This window comes from Coptis chinensis, chromosome 6 (assembly GCF_015680905.1).
Source record: "Coptis chinensis isolate HL-2020 chromosome 6, ASM1568090v1, whole genome shotgun sequence".
Lineage (NCBI taxonomy): Eukaryota > Viridiplantae > Streptophyta > Magnoliopsida > Ranunculales > Ranunculaceae > Coptis > Coptis chinensis.
In genome coordinates this window covers 70,927,861-70,952,214 of record NC_141461.1, presented here as the reverse complement: position 1 = coordinate 70,952,214, position 24,354 = coordinate 70,927,861, and the positions used below count along the sequence as shown (strand labels likewise).

Sequence of the window (24,354 nt, the reverse complement as noted above, 5' to 3'; positions counted from 1 at the left end):
TACATATGTTTTCAAAAACACAAAAACCCAAAATTTTCATAGTAGAATAATTACGTAACTCACTAGTTAGATAACCCATGTATTTCTCGGTCTATATCTAACAACCCACGCTCCAAGTGTACAAGTGTACTGTCATTTTTACTCATGTTTCTATGGTAATTTCTTTCATTATCTCTTCATACTTTAAGGATAAAGCATATTTCTGTTTGGGGGTAGCATTGTAATATTTTGCAAAAACTAGGCATTTCTTATATTAGATATATTAGTATATTTTATTCTTTCTTAAAAAAATTTCAAAAAGACCAAAAATATATTTTTGTTTAGTACTAAAACTCTTCTTTTCTTTTTCTATGATGAATAAATAGTCTAGAAGTCTCATTATAGCAATAGAGTAAGGATTCATTTTTCAAACTTAGATTAATATATATATACAATAGTTTCAGCATCTTTTCATGAATGACATGCATAAGTATTTGATTGTATATAGCAGTGAGTTTCTGAGACCAAGGTTAAACAATTAAGTTCTATATCATGTTAGAATCTAGCCAAAAGTCTCATCTGAATGATTATTGAGTGGTGACATAAAGGATGTCCAGATAGAAAGACCACACATCCACTTTCTTGATCACCACGCTATATCCTATGAGAGAATTTAGGCCATTTTTGGATCGATATAGCCAAATAAACGTTAAAAACCCAAAAAATTATTTTTTTCCTCTAGTTACCCCTTTTTTTAGCATTCAAAAATTTCTAAAAGCCTTTTTATTCTTCTCCATTAATCCCTCACCCATTACAACACACAATAAAAGGCTTACCCAGCTCACGAGTTGAGAATTGGATGAATATCTAGAAAAATAGAAGGGGAGACCTTATACAAAAATAGAACAGTTAGTTACTTCAATTCGAAAATATAGAAAATAAAAGAAAGACCCATAAAAAACCAAAACTCCAAAAAAAAATGAGTAAAAAATCGAATCTCCCAAAAGTTCAAAATCAAAATGAGTCGATATCAAAAAAAAACAAAAACAAAGTTAGAACTCCCAAAAATCACAATCATGTGGAGTCACAAAGCCAAAGGGTTAAAAAAAAATGAATCACAATTCGGAAACAAATAACAAAATGAGGTTCTTCTCTAGTTACAAGTATCTTGAAGACCCAATTTCTCAAACTTATCAGATTTTGTTTTTCCTTCCTTTTTCTTTCTAAACCATCACCCTAGCCCCGTAATTCCTAATAATAGACATCTTGCTCGATTAGGAATATGTTGGTGTGATAGTAAGTGGAAATTGTGATCAATCGACCCCGGTTTTCTTTGAACATCATTCGTGTATGTGAGGAATATAAATGCCCGCTGCATTTGAGAGAACGAAACTTGAGTGAATCTACAAGAGATTTTGGGTTTAACACATCTCTGTGAGAACCCACCTTAAGGACTCTCTCCAAAAGTTTCGGAAATGACTCTGCTTTTACATTTCATTGCTTATGTTTGTACATTTATCTTTAGATAATTTAATTATTGTACATATGTTATCCTAAGTTCAAAGAAGTTTGTCCTTATTCCCCACTAATGAGATGTATAGACTGCTGAGAATAAATAAGGCGACAAGACTCTTGTACTAAATAGAGGAAGTTTGTGAGTACCTTCTATAGAATACTCTCACGAAGCTTAATCTCATCCACTAGGGAATTCCTAGTGGTCTAAGGCCTTGTTGCATATGGTCAATGCAATCGCACTCCGTGAAACGAGATTTGGATAATAAATCACACATTTGTGATCTTAGTTTTCTCTCTCATCTTTGCTTTAGGACAAGCAAAATATTGTTTGGGGGTTGTTGATCAGCTCCCAAATGTGCATATTTATCCCTTTACATTACTGCATTATAGCCTTTCTTACGCATGATAAACAGACAACTCATAGTTTTTACTGCCATTTCAAACCACTTATCATAAACTATGCATTTTAGCGCCAAAAGGAGTTCTATTAACACTTCTTATGAAGACTCGAGCTTATATGAAAAAGTGCTGAAAAGTCAAAGTCAACGGTCAATGGTCAATGACTCAAACCTAAAAGACTGAAGATTATATCTTTAACTCAGAAGATTGAAGATGGATGGCCTTGTCTCAAAAGTAGCCTTGCTTAAACCCTAACTTGCTCAAGAAGAAAGAAGAAAAGAAAAAACATAAAGGAAAAAAGAAAAGTAAAAAAGAAAATGTGTAAGGTGTCTTAATTGTAGAGGGAGAGGGCAAATCAATCATTGTAAAAGTAAGAGTATAAAAGCAAAAAGTAGGAAGAGAAAACATTATCCAATTTTTGGTTTAACAACCCAAAAATTGAGATTAAATTTTATAATGCTTTCTTAGATAGATTTACATAATTGCAATTTATTTTTTTGTCTTGTTATTTCTTTTATTTCAATATTATTGTTTTCCTTTGTTTTCAAGTTCTTCATTGCATTCAATACTTTTTATTTTTAATTAAGCTAGGGTTAGGCAGACCCCCACCTGTATTGATTCAACTGTTTCGTACATAAATTTGTCCCCTTGCATCATCATTTACAATACATTGTAGTTTATGATCTAATAGAAGGACAAACTGTACAACAAAATTAGATGCGGCATGAAGTGAAGCTAGATAGTCCGCAACTCGGTTCACTTCTCTATAGGCATGATAGAAGGAGATAATGTGTCCTCATTGCATTCAATACTTGTCATTTCAATCTTGTTATTTCAATCAAACTTGTTTTTAAACTTTCCTTGTCATTTAAATCTCAAGAACACAAGTTATACTTATTTGAAAACATCAAATGAGTGTGACTTGATGACAAAGTTATCTCCTTTCCTCTCTTTTCACTTCATGTTTTAATCCCACACCAACTTCAATGTTTTCAATGTTTTTCCCTTCATAAGCAACTTGTTTTTCAATACTCTTTTAGATCTAGAACAATAAATAAGAAAAGTTGAAAAAGTTATTGTTTTTAGTCATCAACCATTTTTCCCATCTTAAGATTTAGGATGAACTTCAACTCATAAAACAAACTCACTACAATATACAACACTTCATGGTGCTTTCATGGCACATATGTATACTGGACTTGATTTGTTTGTCCAGACAAATAAAATGGGAAAGCAATGCAATGGGATTACGTGGATACTACAGGTAAAAGAATTTAAGTTTTAAGATATAAGATTTTATTTTGTTAGTTAAATATTATATAATTTAATTAAGTTAAAATACACTTTTATTTTATTATTTCAGTACTGGTGGTACGAGTATTTCACTTGTTTAAACCCTATACTGAAAAGTGATTGAGATAAGAACTTATGGCCTCACCCATACGGATGGGCTGTTCAGGGCCACGCTAGAGTAAAAAAAAAAGGTCCATAATGATCTCCAAGCTGCTAGGAGCCAATTAGAAACTAAAAGTGTGAGATCTATTGTTTCGAGTCCATGGCAAGGTTCTCGATATGAGCATACACATATCTTTTAGCACAGTTTGATCATGTCGTTAACAAGGTTCATACTAAAAGCCCCTGATGTGTGTTTGGTTCCTTGGAGATAGGGTGACCATGCAAACCATTGGATTTAGATATGTTCCTACTCCCCCACCTACAGACATGTGTACTATGACTGTGCCCACCTCTTTGATTGAGCAGTATCGCGTTACAAATGCATGGCCGAGTTTTACTGATTATGTTGATATGAACTTCATCCTCGAATATGAAACTTATTGGTGGAAAGTTTCTAGGGGAAGCCTATCTACGGGTCCACTATATATTAATTTGGAGCCTTTTAAATACTCTTTTATGCATAAATTCTCATTTTCATGTAAAATCATGCAATTTTATTATTACATTGTGAAGTGTGCATTTTTACGAGTTCAACGATGTATTTGCATGTTTTATATGCATTCTAGAAGTGTGCCAATGCAAAATGATATTGATTTATTTTTATTTGGTTACTTTGCTTGATTGCAGGAAATTGAGCCATGTTTTCCAGCTCCAAAAATCTAAAGTATTCCTATCCTTATTGGCATAATCAAGAATTCAGTTATGCCCAAATTATTCAAGTGACTAAGGTGCACTAAAGGATGGGTCGGGTCGGTCATTGATACTAGCTTGGTGCTGATTACCTTAGATGTGGGTCGGTTATTTCAAGTTGGAATTTGGGTAGCACGTGAACAACACAAGGAGCTCAAAATGATTTTTGAACTTTGAGGTTTGGACCCACATGCAATCTTGTCCTTTATATCTCACCTCATCTTTCTTTTTTAACTTTGCCACCTATATCATATCTTTATTACATTTGAACCTTCTAACCCATGATTCCTGTTACGCCACCACACCTTTGACCACAATTTGATTTACCCATTAATTCATTCCAAAAATTACCAAACTAACTCTGCCACCTCAAGCTTTGGGAATAGTTTTGGTATCTTTACACCAACTCCTATTCCATTTAAAAGCACTAGATCATATATTCACATATTTCCATCCAATTAATCATCACAAGCAAATCATAGCTGCCAACCCATACAATATTTCACCATTCCATTTTCATTCAAAATATTCTCACCTAAATATTCTCCATAGGAGAAAATATATAATGGGAAAAACAATTCAATTCTCTCCACTTCCTATTATTTTCCATTTCCTATTATAATATTATCCATTTCCAATTATTTTGAGAGGGAAAGTTTCTTATTGCAATCACACTATAAGCCTATAAATAAAGGCCTTTGGAGAGGATTCACCATTCTCCATTCTCTCCACTTTTCATTCACTCCTAGTTCAATTCATTTTTAGATTTATTAGTAGAGATAGAAGTTTGAGAAGAATTCATTGTAGAAGCCGAAGTTTACATAAGTTATTTCATTATGAATAAAATTTATGTAGCCTCCTTATTCTACATGTCTCTAGCTTAATTTATTTTCTAAGATTTCAAGATGTAGTCAATATAATGATTGTACAATTTTTCTTAACTTCATTCATTATTTTTTTGCATGTCTAATAATTTTAGTTCCAATTAAGAGAGTACACCTTTAGTTTTAAATGTTTAATTAATATCTTTCATTATGTGTACTTAATTTGACACATTATACTTAGGTTGAGTCTTTTGATAGTGTGTACCCAGTCTAATAATATCTTTTGATACTTAGCCACCTTTAACTTATTTTGCCATGCAATTAGGAGTATAAAAAAAACCGTTGACCCATCATCTGGTAGGGTACCCAGTCTTCACCCGCCACCTAAACCCGCACCGACCCGAAAACAGACCCATCCCGCCCCGCCACCATTTTTAAGCGGTCAGGCTATGGGTGTAGGTTCCATGCTCAAACCTGACCCGTCAAGCCGCCCAACCCGCACCGTGTCAAAAGTCGTTGACCCGCATAATTTCAAGACTATAACTCTAATATTTTTGTATGTTGTTTATATTTTCTGTTAACTTTTGTAAAAATTTGAGAGATATGAACACAAACTTATGAGTTTAATATCAATTTCAAATATTCAAGTTTGAACATTGGGCAAATATCAAAAGTTCAAATTCAACTTTCGAATTTTGGAGAAGATGAATCATTCATCCTTGTATTAATTTCGAATTTTTTTAGTTTATATTTTATTGTTTTGTACTATAGATCCTCGCTCCCATCTTCATTTTATCATGCTATGGAAAACAATCAATTTATAAATAGTAAATCACGAGAAAAAAAATTTAAATTTACAGATATGGTTTTGGGTTCAAGTTCAAGTTTTTTTATTTTTGTTTATTTTTTATTGATTGATTCCATTTTTTTCTCTATGTTGTGAATTGGAAATATATTACTTGCAGAATTAGAAAGTTTTTTTTGGGTGAAATTAGGTTAAAATGATAATTTCTACCCTACCCGGATGACCCGCCTAAAACCCGCCCCGTAAGATGACCCAACATGTCGGGTGATGGTACTAAGACATGACACTTCAACCCGCCCCACCCCGCCCCGTCGGGGACCACTAGATTTGTATCCCCTAGACCCGCCCCCACCCAACCCATCACTATTTGACCTGCAGTTGACCCGGCCCGCCCCGTATTACACCCCTACATGCAATAGTTAGATTTAATTTATTGAAGATTCAAAAGGTGAGGAATTAAAGTTTATATATATTACGTTAATATTGATGTCTAAAGATAGATTCTCCAAATTAAATGCATCTAGCCATGGTTTAATTTGAGTTATATAAAATGAATGAAATTGAGAAAGTTGTGCATGAATTATATAGATGAAACCTTGAAATCCTAGTCTTTAATCATAATCATTTAAGTACCAATTATTTTTCTCGTTTTATTTTCATTAGTTAGAAATTTCACTTAAAAAGAAATATTAAATTATTGTTATAGTTGGTAAGTCATTTTAAATAGAGTAGAAATTAAATTTGTCTCTTGGGATACGACCCTACTTAGCACTATACTATTCATTTAGTATTAAGTAGGAAATTAATCTGTTGATTTCAAGTGTGATTTACAATGATATTGGGATTAACCAATCATTTGCACTCGATCAGGTGCAAACATAGATATGGAAACTAGTCAGAGTTTTAGACGAGACATCGAATTCCCATAACCTACAAGTTCCAACAGAACATCCGGAGTATATCATGGTTATCATGCACCCCTACCTAGTGATCCATATGACGCTTGGTCATACTGCGTTGCTAGTTCCCATGGAATGGAGAGCACCATCTCTTTTTAGCATCCAGACAACACCATCTTGCATGGGCTTTTACCTGACTTCCAACAGTTTAATAAGGTATATTTATATTTCATTTTGTTAATTTCAATGCACTATATAGATTTAACTTAGATAAAATATTGACACAATGCAGGAAACATTGCGTGGTTGCTTAGCAAATGAAATCTTACTCAACCAGGGGCTTCGAGTTGGTTTAATTGACCAAACTCAACAGTACTATGGGTATTTAGACTATGAACGAGCTGAAAGAGCACACGCTGAGCAACGACCGTGACCAAATGATATCAGATTTAACAAACCAAGTGGAAGCCTTGGTAATTTTATTAATTATATGTTTTACATTTTCAAATATTTATTTTATAACTCAAATTTTAGATTTTAATTACATACATTACGTTGATGTTTCAGAGAGTAGCTACCAATATCATGCAGCAAGGCAATGCTCCTAAGAGAGGGAGAGGGCGAGGATGGAGAGGGAATAACCATAGCAATCAGGGCAGTGCTCCATAGTGTTAATGGCACGTAGATATTTTGTAATAATTATATTGGTTTGTTGTTGTTGTTTTTGAGGATTTTAACAGATTTAGGTATATGAAATATGTCGATTAAACAAAGGAGGCTATGTCCAAAAAATAATTTATGCATTATACGTCATTATATTATTATACGTTATTATTTTTTTATACATCATTATATTATTATATGTCATTATATTTCTATACGTCAAATTATTATATGTCATTATATTATTATACGTCATTATATTTCTATACATCAAATTATTATACATCATTATATTATTATACATTATTATATTTCTATACGTCCTTATTCTCAACGGATCTATTTCTATCCATTGGCATTGTTCTCAACGGATTTATTTTTATCCGTTGGGCCTTTGCCTATATATTCAAAGTCATTTTCATTCCTCACTTTAGCTTCTCATTTTCATTCTATAATCTTTATCGACTTCAATTTCTATCTCAACTTAACTACCAATATGGCCGGATCAAATATTGTCATGATTTCTACACCTAAGACTTATCAATGGTGTAAGGAAGTTGGTCATTATGCTAGCTCATGTCCATACATTACCATCAAATGCCCAAAATCTGAATGCAATAGCATGATGATAGTGGTTTTAGGAAACAATGATTATGGAACATTGGAGGACAAACTTCTAAAGTGTGATGTTGATGATTGTCCCTCAAATATCATCATCTATCATTCAAAAAATGTAGCAATACATGTATGTCATATTTGCAAGTGTTTTGTGTTTTGTGTTTTTATTTCGAAATGTATTAATTTCAAATTAAGTTGTAATGTTTTTCATTTGTAGTTGAGTTGATTTGTTTTTAATTTCAAGTTATAAACAAAATATTTTTACAAGCAAATACACTTTCATTAAAACAAAATACACTTTTATTTAAAGAAAAACATACACTTAAACAATAAAAATATATTACAAAATAAAACTTAAATAAATTTCAACGCTAAAATATCTACTAATACCACTCAACTACATCTCCAAGAATTTCCAAACAACGTTCATGAACAAATTCTACTCCTTTAGTTTCTAGAAACATACGTTTCACTGCAATTTTTCATTCTTCATCGCTACTGAAAGCACCAACAATCTTAAGTGCACGCGCCAATTTAAGATATTTATTACAATTCTTACAAATCCTAAAAAATCGGTCCAATAAGGCTTTACGCGTTCTATCTCCACGATTGTCATTGTGTCATCTAAAGATTTCACAAGTTCTATCCGAAAGAACTCGTCTAGGTCCATAATTTGACAATACAACAACACACTCCATTCCAGCAATTGCAAGCATATATGCTTGACACAATAATTCATCTTTAGCAGGGATGAAATGCAAACTACGTCTCGGACGAGGATGGCGCTCCATATTTTGTGACGACATTTTGTTGAAGAATGAAAGAAGAAATATGAGAAAAAGATGAGTGAATTAGTGAAAATTAAGTGAGGCACTAATGCAATATATATATATATATATATATATATATATGCCACAAGTCCAAGGGATCTAAATATATCCGTTGGGCCCAATAGTACAAAATACAACCGTTTTTATTTTTTATTAAAAAAATTCGAAAAACTTCTAGACGGCAAAAGTTGACCCGTCCAACATCTGGACGGCTAAACTTATCATGTGTGAGTCGCTGCTAAATTTCTGAGTATTTTGGTCAAGAATTTAACAATTGTTGAGAAAGAAACAACTGTTTAGTAGTGCGTTGGTGAACAAAATTGTTTAAAAAATTGCTACCTATCACATTGGCAATAAAAAATAGCAGCTCGTTGATGATGCTCTTAAAACTACCATTGTCATAAAACTTGAGCACCAAATCTTTGGAGTAAAACTCATCATTTTTGTGCCGGAGGTACTCCCAACCACGCTCTTCAATCTCTCCCTAGCAGCGACGGCCTAAAAATACAATCAAATTATAAAAAGCCGCTGCCGGCCTAAAGACTCAAAGGAATTTGATAGTATATCTCTCCCCGGCAGCGGATGTATAAAAAATGGATCTCACACACACTCAAATACAAATATTCAATATACCTCGCTCACGTGCACGTTGACATATATTCTGAGCAAGGGTTTCATCCCAAACCTAAAGTCCTGAACACGTGTCTATCATTCACTACAACCTACTCTCTAAGGAACTTGTGAGAAGGATTTTTGGTTGATGTTGATTATACACTAATATCCTAAAGATTACTTAACTATGCAAGTTACCTAAACATACAAAGTTTAATTAAGTGAAAGCAAAGAAATTAATAGAGAGAGATGTGGATAGCTAAATCAACTAATGCAAGGTTTAACTACCATAAATGATCTTCATCATTGCATCTCTTAATCAATTTTTAGGTTGACAGACAAACTCGTAAACGGATTAGAGTCTTGGTCCCTAACAATACGAACTCATCTCTGAGAACGTACACCCTGTTAGCGTAAGAAGTTGATCTCTAAATGTGCTATTCAACTTCTAGCTTGACCTTACACCAGCCATCCAATGTTCACAGTTTGATTCCACCAAGTAGTAGCACGCGACTACTCCCAGCGTCACCTAGGTTGCGCACGCGACTCTTTTTTGAGATCCAGACTCCAAACTTGGTCGGACACTACCATTTTGTGGTAGGATGTCAAGTCAGGTTTGATAGTCCTAAGAGCATCTTTAATGGTCACCAAACACCAAATTCTTGGAAATTTGGTGTTTTTCATCTTTAACGGTGAGACCTTTTAAGCACCAAGCCAAAAAAAACCAAACCAAACACCAAATCGATCGAAATTTGGTGTTTGCTTTGGTGCTGAACCAAATGTACGTCGCAGTTTACACAACACCACGCTATTTTTTGAACACCGCATGGGCTTTTAGTGAATTATGGGCTTCTATGGTGCAATTTTCTGAAAGCAGCATGGACTTTATATTCAGTCCCACATGGTTTAAATAAAACCGAGCGGTGTATTGAAAGCAACGTGCTCTGATTGAAAAAAATCGACCAAAAAACGGCTATATTTCTCATTCTTGCACTATAACTTCATGCACTCCAAACTCTACTCTCACAAACTCTCAACTAAACCACAAATCCACAATGGCTAATGAAGACCAAAGATCCAAGTTTAGAGTGGGTTTCATGGATACTTGAAGAAGATGTTGCTCTCACCAATAGTTGGCTACAAATTGGTCAAGATGGTATAGTAGGAAATGAACAAAAGTCAAACGAATTTTGTATAATTTTCGCCTTTTTGAGTTGTAGGAATTCATGCTCATCTTCAAGAAATCCATCTAATTTTATTCCTAGTATTTTACTATCATTTTCATTCTCTCGAACTCGAAGTACATCTCTCCATAATCCAAGTGGCTATAGTGAAAATGACATTGTAAGTATCATTTACTTATATTTGTTTTTTTTATTCACAATTATATTTTTTAATTCTAATTTTTTTTTGTTAATTGGTAGGTTAAGGAAGCAATAAAAGCCTATGCAATGTAAAATGGGGTTTGGAAGTGGATGTAATGCTGTAATATAGTGAAAGACACACCCAAATGGAGGAGACTACAATTGAGAAATGAAATACGACCTAAGAAAATGTCGAAATCAAACAATGGAGAAGAAGGTTCATCAACTCCAATATCAAGTTCGACAACTTAACCATTGGATTATGATCTACATTAAGTTAATGGGCTTGTGGATAAGCCAATTGGAAAGAAAGAAGAAAAGAGAAGAAAGCAAAAAGAGAAAGAAGAAGGTGATTCTAAAGTTGAAAACTATGGAGAGATGTTTTTAAGATATTTGTACTCAAAAGCCGTGATTCTTAATGTTAGTTTTTGAAAACAAACCATAATTGGTGATCTCAGGCAACTTTCATGTCGGCTCTTTATTGAACCCAATTCAGTCAGACTGTGGCTTAAGTTATGTGTGTTGGGGGGTTTACTGCACAAGACATAATGGAAGGGTTTAACTAATTGGACACTAGTGGGTGGTGGAACTAGGTCTTTTTGGTGGATTTTGGTAGTTCTGGTTGAAATGGGATGGGAACCAATGCTCTGCTCTGATTATTGTAGTTATCTTGTCCTTGTCTAAATTTATTTGATGGTTGACGTGATGATATGTTGGTAAGCAAGGGACAATTGGTATCTATATAGTTTAAGTTGGGACAGAAAGTGCATGGTGATATGGGCGACCCTTAATAACACATAACTAATTGTCAAACTGCCCTTAGAAGAATGGAGATTGCGTACTTCTAAGGGTTGGTCTATGTGGAATCCATTGTCCGTTTTGAAAAATCACATGACTATTAATGTATTGAGAACCTTTCATAATAAGAACGGAGAAAAACAACTATTTTGACAAAGAAATGTAAAATAAAGAAAAGAATAATTGTATACTTGCTCCACAGGTTCACACTTACTCAAACGATGAGTAAAAAATGTTTTACAAATAATATGCAAGATATACGTGGACTAAGGCTCTGGCACTTACAACCACACACTCCAAGTGGAGTGGTTCGGTTACCTTAAGGATACACTCCCATGGAATGCATCGAGAAAACATAACATGAATATTTTATAGTAAGATATTCAAGACTATATGTGGGGTCGTTTTAAGTTAGATTCCCCAAGACTATGCATAAGAGATGGATGATATGTTGTTAACTATATACTAATAATCTAAACAGTTGGGGATCTTTATAGAAAAACATATGAAAGCATTTACCCCCAAACAGAATTAAATGATGCATTTGGAGTGTAAGATGCAGAATGATAAGAAAATGTTTATGTAACCCATCATGGAACTTATGTAATAACCCGTCATAGTTGAATTGTCCAAAAGAGTGAGAGGCTGGTAGTAGATGTCTTTCATAAGGCTCACATGATGGGGAATAGGACATACCAGGTTTCTCTACTACTCAAATGATGGACTCTTGTGTTTGTATATTGGGCAAAGTCTCTTTACTGGAAAGGTTTAGAAAATTATGAATGATCTCAAAGGTAATTGGCTTAAGTGTGAATTTGAGGTTTCTTTGAAATGGTTTCATGGTGCTGTCCTCAGAAATTGGTGGATTTTTTATGAATGGAGGTTGGATTTCAAGAGGTGTTAAATTAGGATGGTGATGGTTGGGTGGTGGTTTTTCACATGATCTCAAGGACTCAGAGAATTCTTCATCTAGTTTTGGCATTTCCACAAGATTGTGGTTCATATCTGCAATAGTAAGAATGTCACAAATTTGTTCCATTGATAAGTCTTTAACGGCCAAACTAAATTCAAATCCACTTTCTTCCATATATTTTATTTCCTCTTTTCCAAGCATTTCATTTTCTTTGTCCTCTCTGCCTAAATCTTCATAAATTTTCTCAATGCCATTTTCCAATTGTGTCGAGTCCAATACATGCTCTTGAGTTTCTTTTGCCGAAGTTTCCTCATTCATGGGTGATGATGCATTAAGGCATGTGAGAGAAACTGTGACTTCGGGCATATAGTCATCATCATAAGATTTGGAATTCACACGATAATCAGGTGGAGGATGATGGGTTTTTAATTGGTTATGAGTATCAGGATGGGCTTTAACAATTGGCTTTGTTATAGTAACACCTAGTTTCTCTTTTCGGTTATGTTCTGGACTAGTGGGAAGAATATTAGTCTCAGATGTGGCATCATTTGAATCAGATTGGAGAAAACATAAGGTAGTTGCTATTTGCTGAGTTAGTATTGTTTGCTTGGCCATTTCCTGGTATAGTTGGTCTGTGATGGATGGTGGAGTAGAATATGAATTTGATATAAATTGTGATGTAAATGGTAATGGATTTTGGGTGAAACTATACTCTAACTGACTATGCGGATATATGAATGGTGGTTGACTATTTATGGTGGAACTCCATGAATTGTCGACATGATTAGAAAACTCTTGAGTGTATAGGGTACTAGGGAGTTTGAAAATTGAAGTTTGTAATCGTAAGGATTTCCTGTAGTAGACTCAAATTCGGTATATGATAGACAATGAGATAACCAGTGATAAGGACTACCACAAAAAGAACAAGGTTATGGGTTTGCATTATAATTTCATGATGGTTGCGATGTATATTGATAAAACATGAATGCTCAATCAATAATGATGCACAAACAGTAGAAATTCATTTTTTTGGATTTTTGAAAATATTTGTTTGGTCTATAGATTACTATGCCCTATTCAAAAGAACAATTGGACGCATGACTAGGATGATTCCACTACACGTCTCAGAAGAGTCGACAATCACTTCACCAAGTGGTGTGCTACCAAGAATCTCACTCACGATGAATCTGGGAGAAGGGAGTGAGGAAGGTAGTTGGTCCACCGGAATCTGGTAACTGATTACTCTAAATCCTCGTGGCTATATTTTTGTCCTTTTCTGGAGGTGCGTGACTACTTGGGCTCTAGTTAATTGATTTTAATTCATATTTTTAGTCTAGGGCTTCAAGAATCAAGCAACGTCCAATTTACCTACATTGGGGAATGACTTCCCAATGGTTGTTATGTGGCTCGAGTTCAGCCTTATACGCGAATGTAAATTGCAGTGCAGAAATTAAATTTCAAACAATCACGTAAGCATGCTTGAACACACAAGGTATCCTCTTACTTGGGCTTCGAGGAAGTTTCGAATTTACCTTTCAAGCCATGTTTACACGCTGCTTGAGGAGAAGGCGACGTCGATTGGTGCGTGATCTGAGAATCAGGCCCAACCTTTTAAACTTTACCCTGTTTTAAGTTACAATAAAAGCCTACTTAAAAAGCCCACAAGTTAGGTTTTTGATAATTAAACAACTTTGCCTTCAAGGGCCCAAAACTTAAAACTAAACTAATACTATATTAATCTAATAGATTAACTAGTTTAGATTGATTATCTAAATTAACTAGAGTTAATTAGACATAGAGTGTTGATTACCAAGTTAATTCAAAGTGTGTGAGCTATGATTCACAACTTGCCTCACACGCTTGAACTTCCCAAGGCAATTAAAACTCTAATCCCTTAGTAAGTATACAACTTTAACCAAGTTTAACTCATGTTTATCCACAAAAATCAATCAAAAACCAATTTTCCTAATTTTTTTTGTTTTTCTTTTTATTTCTAACTATTACAAACAAGTTCCACTGGTTTATCCTACTATATTACAAAATCCGGGCTCGGTGTTCAACTCAACATCGAAAAACAACTAAACCCTCAAAAAACTGGATGGCGGTGTGCTGAGGTGGGCCCGTGGTCGCCCGCCACCTAGGGTGCAGTCGTCCGTGTGGTTCCAGCCAAGTTGTGTCATCTCGCGGCAGCAACTTCAGCTTTTCTCCATCTTTTGATTTCTAAACCTGGTTTTTGCAAAAAGTAAGTCTGTAGAGAAAAATAACGAAATAAATCAAAGAAAAAAAAAACAGTCTGTTGCACATCTAACCAACATTGTTTCATTTCGTTTAGTTTCGACACATTTTGTTTCTTGGAACAATAGTTTGTTGAGCTTCTCAAGAGATTTCAGAAAGTTATGGACAGTAACGTTATGACAATTGGTTCTAACGAGTTTGTTTTTAGAAGAATAGGATTTGCTATTTAGAAAGGACTTGCGGCGCAGCTTGTTGCACGCTTGTCCTAATTATTTGTAAAATTCTTTATCAGTATCAATAAAATTTTCACTTAAAAAAAATGAAAAGGATGAGAAGGATGCTTCCCTTCTTAGATGTTTAACCAAGCATTCTTACTCCTTCAATCCATGACATCGACACCATTTGAAACTGTGTAAGTGGTGTGTAACTTCAAAATATAGTAAGAAGTAAGGTTCATCCTAGATTGTTTGGGATTGAATTATGGGAGTTTGAAGAAAGGAAGGTATAGATCTTATCTTTAGGACTTGTGTTTTTATCTAAGTTATGAAGAACATTGAAAACAAAGTTAAAGTTGTTGAAAGGAAATAACTTGGAAACAAATAAGAGAGTGATTAATTGAAGAAATAACACAAAGAAATAGATTGATGTATTGATTAAAATGTAAAAACAAGAACAAGATTGAATTAAAAAATAAGAAAGTAAATGACTTAATTGAAAAACTAGACGAGAAAATTAAAACAAACCAAATAGTTTGGACCCTAAAGCAATGGATACTTTCTCTCTCCCTAACTTTTGGATTATATACCCCTACTTTATGCCTTTTACTGATTTGCCCTTCTCCATTACAAATAAGACACCTCCCACTTTGCTTTTGCTTTTTCTTTTTCTTTTGCTTTTTGATTTCTTCTTGGCCAAGGTAGGTTATTGAGAATGTCATATTTTGAGATAAGGGCCTCCATCTCTGATCTTCTGAGTTGAGGGCTTTGACCTTTGACCATTGACTTTTACTTTTTCAGCACTTTTCCATAGCAGCTTCTGGTCTTCATAATAAGTGTGATTAAGGCTCCTTTTGGTGCTAAGACGCAGCTTTTATGATAAGTGGTATGAAATTCTCTGTAACCTGAAAAAAGTAATAAAAGCTATGAGTTGTATTTTCATTAAACTTAAGAAAGGTTATAATGCAGTAATATAATGGTAATAAAATACACATTTGGGAGCTGATAATCTACTACTCTCTGGTGTTATAAAAAAAATGCATATAAGATAAACAATTAATTTAAACCTAAATATTTAAATTAATACGTAATATTTAAAATATTTAATCCAAACTAATTACTTACCTGAGAATTAGTCACTACACTCGACACGTGTTTTGGATCATGTGCAGAAAACACTACTTGCATATCCACCATTTCATTCGTATGAAATTTCCAATCGAAGTCGTGCATTTGGTAGTCAACGACATATGGATGTAAATCAGTCGGCTCTGCTTTCTCATTTTCTTCTCCCTCATTGTCTTATGCTTCCTCATTTTCTTCTTCCTCTACATCATTTTGTTGTATGTCATCGCCAATATCATTTGTTTAATGCCAATATTCATCATCACCGTCGAAAGGTTCAAAATCGTTAGGATCCATATAAAATATTCAAGAGTTTCAGTAGTATTTTTTTTTGCTAAGGAGAGGAGTTTACTAGAGAAGAATGTGAGAAATGAGGAAATCCGCGCGGTTTTCCTAGCTTATAAGGTGATAGCACGCGGTGTACCCAACACCGCACGGTGTTCTGAAAGACGCGTGGGTTTGGGCCTATTATTTGGGCTTATATGCATGGCGCAGTTTTCTGAAAGCCGCGTGGGTTTTTTCTCACGGTGTATCCAAAGCAGCGGGATTTGATGTCGAATATTTGATGTCTAGGCTGAAGGTGCTTGGTGTTTATTTGGTTTGGTGTTTATTTGCTCAAAATATTTGGTGTTTTTCAGGTCTCACCATTAAAAATGCTCTAAGCTAGCTAGTAACTTAACCATCTTACAGATGCAGATTCCTCACATGAGCTTTATTATTAAATCTCCACAATGGAGGGTTCAGCTCATGATCATAAGAATCAAGGTCTAAACAAAATTACAACAAAGACAAAACAGAAGGAGAAAGAGAAGGAGAAGGAGAAGGAGAGAAAGAAAGAAAGAATTCCTAATTTTACAAGAAGAAAAAGATTTTATGGAGTAAACTATTACAAAGATTTTATGAAGCATTTGAGAGTTGAAAGCTATTACAAAGATTTTTTATTACAAGAAAAACTAGGAAACTAGAAAAACTTGACTCCCCACACTAAACTATAAAAAAAAACTAAACTATGGAGTAAAGTGCAAAGCCCCCCTCAAGACTCCCCACACTCTTAAGCATATCAAGAGAGTGCTTCATTTACAACCACGTGAATCAACCCTCATCATTTATTTTCCATCCTCCCTAATTATTTCCATCTTATCTATTTGCTTAATCAAGACAAAAAATAAAATTAAATGAAGTGTACAAATGTCTTCAATAATCAATTATCAAGCTTGACTTAAGAGCTTGACTTGGGCACATATTATGAGAGATTGACTTGATCAATAATGGAGAACCAAATTTTGTGGGCCCACATAATGGGTCCTACGTGATTTGACTAGTGGTAGGTCTGAGAGTTGACTTTTTACAACGTACGTCTAGGGCTGTCAATGGATCGGTTTGGGTCGGGTTTTAGAAAATCTGAACCCTAGCCGATAAGAAAATTGGGAACCCGAAACCAAATCAAACCGATAATATTATGTTTAATCCGAAACCAAACCGAACCGATAAGATATATTGCAAATCGAACTCGACCCGACCCAAACTGAAAACTATAAAATCAATTAAATTTTAAATTAAATTAATTAATTTTAACCACACAATTGATAAACATATACAAAATTAATCATAAATATTACTAAAATGCTATCTTATCGGTTTGGGTTCATATCGGTTCGGTGGAGGGCAAACCCAAACCAAACCAATATCTTATCAGTTTGGTTTAGTTTCGGGTCGATAAAGGGCAAACTAAATTATCAAAACCCAAACCGTTTTTTATCGGTTTGGTTCGGATCGGTTATCGGGTTATCGAACCCATTGACAGCCCTAGTCCCGTATCTACATAGAGTTCGCCGCACTGATAGTTCTGATGGTTCACTTGCCGATTTTGGAGTCTAGGTTCAGAAGTTATGAGCGTCAGAAGTTTGATGTTTTTCTGCACGTTAATCCTGTTATAACTTGGAAATGTCTTGTTTGAGTTCCTAGGATTTAGTCAAACTTCGTTGAGCTTCACATAGGTTAAATCATAATACTTCATGTATACACACTATTTCGTGCTTAAGTACTGACTTTGTCATAATATTTACGTTAACTGCGAAAACTTGTAAAACCACGAAAATATAATTATTTCATGATTATTAAACACATAGTTAACCAAAATGCTATGTCTCTATGAGGTTTTATATTACAGTTTTGGGTGGTTTTATATTATAGTCCAAATCTTAGAAGTACATAGTTATTTTAAGTTAAAATAAGTACGCAAGTAAAACTTCACCTAGAAAATGAATTCAACTCTAATATTTTGAAGATATGACATACTCACCATAAAGATCATCGCCACAAAATTTCATATCATTTGGAAACCTCTAACCTAAGCAAAAGATGATTGCAAAAACTAAACATTTTTGGACTGTTGGATTTCTTTTTAAATATGACAACAATTTTTAGCTAGGTTAGAGGTTTCCAAATGAGCTCAAATTTTGTAGAGATGATATTTACGGTGTGTAGGTAATACCTACAAAAAATTAGAGTTGAATTTATTTTCTAGGTGATATTTTATTTATATACTTAGTAAGTATGTACTTCTAAGATCGGGACTGTATATATACAGGCCAGATAGGTTGACAGCCAAAATACATACAACCATCTTATAGCTTTTTGTGCTGTTGGATCACGTTTTCAGATCTCAAACAAACGAATGGTTCAGATCTAAACACCAAAATATCGAAATATAATCTTACAAAGGGTTTTCCCTCGCTCATCCTAGTCACATTGTAAATTAATCCAAGCAAAATTGTGGACTTAAAAGTTGAATTAAATGCTAAATTTTTGTAGATATAATTTCCCCACCATGATAAACATGCTCACAAAAATTCAGCTCATTCAAAGAAATCTAACCTTAACCTTAGAACATGCTCACAAAAATTTTGGATCGTTAGATGAAAAGCTAAAAAATGAACACTAATTTTTACATGGTTAGACATATCCAAATATTATAATTTTTTTTTAGAACAATTTTTATGGTGGGGAGATCATCTCCACATAAAACCTATCCTTAATTCATTTGTATGTGAAAAATGTGGTTATAATGTGCGCATAAGGATGTGCCTCTATCCCTCCCCTATATGCTGGGGAGATCTTTATGGAGCAGGTTATGTTTACTGCACTTTTTATACCATAGTTTATATCATGCCCCACAACTTTATCTATAACGTGAATTATAATCTAGTTTTTTGTGGATGTGTTCAACTAACCATGAAGATCACATCTATAAAATTTCAACTCATTTGATAATGTTTAACTATGTCAAAAGATAATTGCAAAATAAAAAATTTAGAGCCGTTAAAAAAATTCAAAGTTGACAACGATTTTTAACTATGTTAGAGATTTCCAAATGAGATAAATTTTCATGGAGATGTTATATATGATTAGTATATCATATCCACAAATTATTAGCATTTAACCCATCTTGTAAGGGGGTGTGGTATAAACCATGGTATAAAAAAGTATAGTAAACGAAACCTGCTCGTATGCCGAGCTACCTCGACATCTTATTTTGACACTTTATTTTGACATCCACAACTTACACAATGAACTAAAGGCTGATTTTTTAAGAATATGTTCTCCATCTAATAGAGATCATCTCCATAAAATATTAAGACATTTGAACAATTTTAATATTCTTTTTAATATAGCCAGACATATCCAATTGAAATGAGTTTTCATAGAATTCTATCCATAATAATAAGATTTTTTCTACCAAAAATCAGCCATTAGTTTTTTAATATGCAAATTTACTTTTAGATTTTGGATGTAAATAAGTCGTCGAAATAATATTTATATGGTCCATAGAACAACTCGAACCTTCTAGTGTCCCCGATCCCGTAAAAAAGTCTATAACGAACTTGTGAGCAAAAGGAGCGTAAGGTTTTAAATAAGAGCATGTCTTCAGTGCGCGTGATGTATGGCTACGCACAATTCCTGACCACATATTTTCCAACCCGTAACCGGTAGCCGAAGTGCCCACCTAAGGGTAGCGTTGGCATTTCACATATTTTCATTCATCCCCAATTTATCGTATTTTCTATTCTTCTCAATTAGATTGCGCGCCCAAATCTTCTCACCCCTTTCACCTCTTCTTAAATTCATGGTCAATCATTTACTTATTTCACTCTCTAAAGTTTACAGTAAGGAAGTAGAGCAAAAAAGAGTGACAGCAACCAACAACACTACACGGCTTGAATACGTTCGAACATTGAGGTTAGTTTATCATCCAATCACTGAAGTCGATTTAATCTTTCCTCTTCTCTTTAAGGTACATTAGAATTTTTCATATTTAGGTCGTTTGTACTAAAAAAAAGTTTTCTTTATTTTGGTAGGCGCTCCTATGACGAATCGAATAAGGCTCGATGATGACAAAGAGTTTCTTAGAAGTCTACGTTTCGAAAGTTTTGGGTATGATGAAAGTGATTCTCTGGATGTGGAATCAACTGTTTCCCTGATGGAGAATGAAAATATTGACAGTAGTGATAGCGATGCTGAAGAGTCTGATACATATAGGGATTATATAGAAGACAAAGCAACATTTTTATCTATGCAGTTCAAGACCTCGGACGAGGCCTACACTATTTATAATGAGTATGCCAAATCAGTTGGCTTCAGTGTTCGTAAGGATGTTTATAGAATTCATCCAAATGGAGTTGCTATTAAGCGGAGATTTGTGTGTTCATCCCAAGGTCAACGACATGCAGATAAACTCCAATCGATGACACCCAAAAGAACACCCAGACAGGCCACTAGGTTCAATTGTAAAGCCTGCATTGTTGTTATTTTTTATTCTGAAGCAAAGTTTTGGACTGTGAAAGAGTTTATTGGGGAACACACACATCCACTTGTACGGTATCCGAGTTCAATGTTTCTTCGGTCACATAGAAATGTGAGTCGAGAAGCGTTGGAATTTGCTACGTGCCTAAATGATGTCGGTGTTCGTAAATGCCAAGTGATGGGTCACTATGCACATATAGCTGGAGGTTTCCTTAATGTTGGTTTTACAAAAAAAGACTTGTATAACAAAATGGGAAAAGAGAGGAGAAGTCACTGTATTGATGGCGACACCAACACACTTCTTGCCAACTTAGAGGACAAGGTGAAGTTAGATCCTTTATTTCATTACAACTATGAGTTAAATGCGAGTGGGCAGTTGGCTGGGCTGTTTTGGGCAGATTCCACCTCCCGCCTGAATTACTGTAGCTTTGGTGATGTGTTGTGGTTTGATTCAACGTACAGGAGCAATCAGTACCAGATGCCGATCGTTGTGTTTGCTGGAATCAACAACCACCTACAGACTATAGTTTTTGGTTTTGCTCTGATCATAAGTGAGTGCGACGACACTTATAAGTGGGTATTGAAATCATTTATTGACGCGAATGTGTGGTGAACACCCTAAATCAGTCATTCGATGGTGACGCGCAGCCGATTAAGTAAAGCTTTGAAATATATTCTTCCAGATTCGAAACACCGGCTGTGCTCTTGGCACGTATTGAAAAATTGCATCACCAATGTCAAAATCCCTGGATTTGCAACAGAGTTCAACTCTATTATGTTTATGAAATGTTCTCGGGGAGAGTTCGAAGAAAGGTGGAGACAGCTAGTGGAAAAATACGAAGTTAGTCATAACACATGGGTGATGAAGGTACAGAAGAAACGGGCGAGGTGGGCAGAATCGTATCTTCATGGTGAGTTCTTTGGCGGTTGCAGAAGCAACCAACGTTGCGAGTCTATTAACTCTGTTATAAGACATCATGTTAAGCCCGGGATGCATCGTTTGAGCTATTTGGGAAAATGGAATTGGCAGTTGCAAATATCCGTCACCGAGAGCACGAAGAAGAGGTAAGGATCGCAACGCGAAGCCTTTCATTGGTAGCCACTTGATTGAATATGCAAAGCGGCCAGAATCCATCTATACTCGAAGCTGCTTTTCTTGCTTTTATGAAGCGATTCTGAGGAGGAATCGATGTACACTGTAGAAGATAAACGTGATGTGGGTGACAATATTCGTGTATACACCATCAGCCGTCATCTGAACAGGCAAAAAAAGACGAGTGTGGAATACAACCTTTTAGAGCAGGATGCTAGATGTTCATGTGGGCTATTTCAGTCGTTTGGATTTCCATGTAGACATATCATTTCAGTTTACAAATAGGAGGACCTTCGTGAAATACCCCAGAGCTGTTTTTTAAGGAGATGGACACGAGTTGCTAAATCTGTCATTCCAAATAACGATCCAAGTTTTTCTTCGCAGGCTGCTTCCATTATTCGTCACGGTGAGCTTAGGGAAATGCAAGAAGATATGTTTGTGGGCCTCTCAAACAGCCAAAAATAGTGAAGTTTTTAAATCCATGTTATCATCTTTTTCTAGAGCTTCTGAAGGCAGTCCACAAGTTCCCTTTGAAATGCCTTATATTCCACCAGAAAGTGGTACAATGGATGGCATTCCGTCTTCTAAACGCACCGCCGAGGTAGAGATGCCTTTCACCCCACCTAAAACCGCCCATCGTCCATTTGTTAATGATCCACCACACGTAAAATCGAAGGGTAGGCCACATAAACGTAGTAGATTGAAAGGTCAGAATGAGACAAGAAAAAAGAAGTGTGGCCACTGTGGTATCGTCGGGCACACAAGGCCCACATGTCCACTTTTGCATCCAAACGATGGGGGTAAGTTTCTTATACCATTGTCATATTTCACTTGTCTGTTAACATTAAATAGTTACAAAAGTTTGTTGATTCTGATTTGTATTCGTCAATATCTTTCTTGTGGTGCTTCGTTTACAGGTCAAGTGCTAAAGCCTTAACTATGTCGGCGTCTTTGCAGGGAGTTGCCGATGTGAGTGAGGATGATGGCCGGGTTAAATAGAGATCTTGGATGTAAGTGATAATTTTTGCGTTATCTTCTTTTTTATAAACGCAAGAAAATGTTTCTTGTTTGTTATTTTCATGGCGTTCAAAGTAATGTTGCTTGTTTGGTGGGCGTAGTGGAAGTTGGTAATGAAGCAGGAGGATCTCGAAAGACCAAGCAATGTAGCAAGTGTCGATCTACGGAGCACACAAAGTGTTGGTGTCCTGATTTGGAAGGTATGACAATTTTTACCGACGTAATTTTTCTAGTAGGGAGTAAACTAAACTTAGATTGTACCATTAGAGTGACTATTTTGCTCCTGTTGAACTTATAGCGTTTCCCGTGGATGAGCTTGGGAGGAAGGTTTCAGAGAAATTCAATGTTGGAAAGTTTTATAGTGACGACGGGAGAGTCTTTTTCCGTATTACGGATGGTTGAAGTTAGGAAAGAGGAGTACAATGCTGCTAAGCTTTAGAGCAGTTGTTGCTAATCTTCTAACAAGATTTTTGTAAGCATCTCTTTTTGTAATATCGCACAATGGTGAAGATTTCAAGATTGGCTTCTAAATTATTTTGTAGCGGTATCTATGGTGTTATTTTCTTATTTTCTTTGGTTTAATCAATGAAATAGAGCAATATTCTATACGCTATATTGACAAGCATTGTTTGTATATTATGTTGTTTCTTATTGTTGGGATGTTGGGGTTGTCCCTCACCATGAGACAAGACCATCAGCAGACAAATGTCAGTTCAGAAATGGATGCGTTTCGTTCTTACAAAGACCGAGCAGGAGGAATATGCCATAAACAAGATAACATAACATTACGGTATGACAAATATAGTGTCATATCTATATCGTGTGATTGTAGTATACTACCAAGCGTATAAAACTCTAATTGACATATATTATAAAAAGTGACATAACATTCGAGTATGACATATATAGTGTCATATCTATCAGTGAGTATCTAAAATTATATGACATAACTCCTAGGAGGTCGGCAGATCTAAAATTATTGTGAATATAACTGCTGGTTCCTCCTCGTATGATGAGGACTTGCCTGATTAGTACTAATTACAGTAATGAGATTAAGAAACCAATTCTTGATTGTAATGCGTGGGGAGAAAGGGACTATGAACATCTCATTATTCATAGCTACCGAACTATGAACAATTCTACTTTCCGGTATGTTTCTGTATACTGTACGTACTACGAACAATCAATGTTCATAGTCATGAGCTATGAATATTCTTTGTTCATACCACAATTCGACTATGAACAATGATTGTTCATAGTTGGTAGCTATGAACGATGATTGTTCATAGTTAGGTAGCTATGAACACTCAATGCTATGAACAATGAGTGTTGAGCTATGAACAATGAGTGTTCATACCACAATTGACTATGAACAATGATTGTTCATAGTCGTGAGCTATGAACATTCTTTGTTCATACCACAATTGGACTATGAACATAATGAGAAGGTTGGGCTTTGCAGAGAAATATGTCATATGTTAACATAACATTCTAGTATGACA

General features: G+C 34.9%; 1 protein-coding gene across 1 annotated transcript; it reads left to right on the top strand.

The window, feature by feature from the left end:
• Nucleotides 1–20,305: 20,305 nt before the first annotated feature.
• On the top strand, nt 20,306–21,355 carry LOC147494248 (protein FAR1-RELATED SEQUENCE 5-like). Its single transcript, XM_086568079.1, has one exon. The coding sequence runs from the start codon at nt 20,306–20,308 to the stop codon at nt 21,353–21,355; it is 1,050 nt and encodes a 349-aa protein (XP_086424205.1).
• Nucleotides 21,356–24,354: the final 2,999 nt, after the last annotated feature.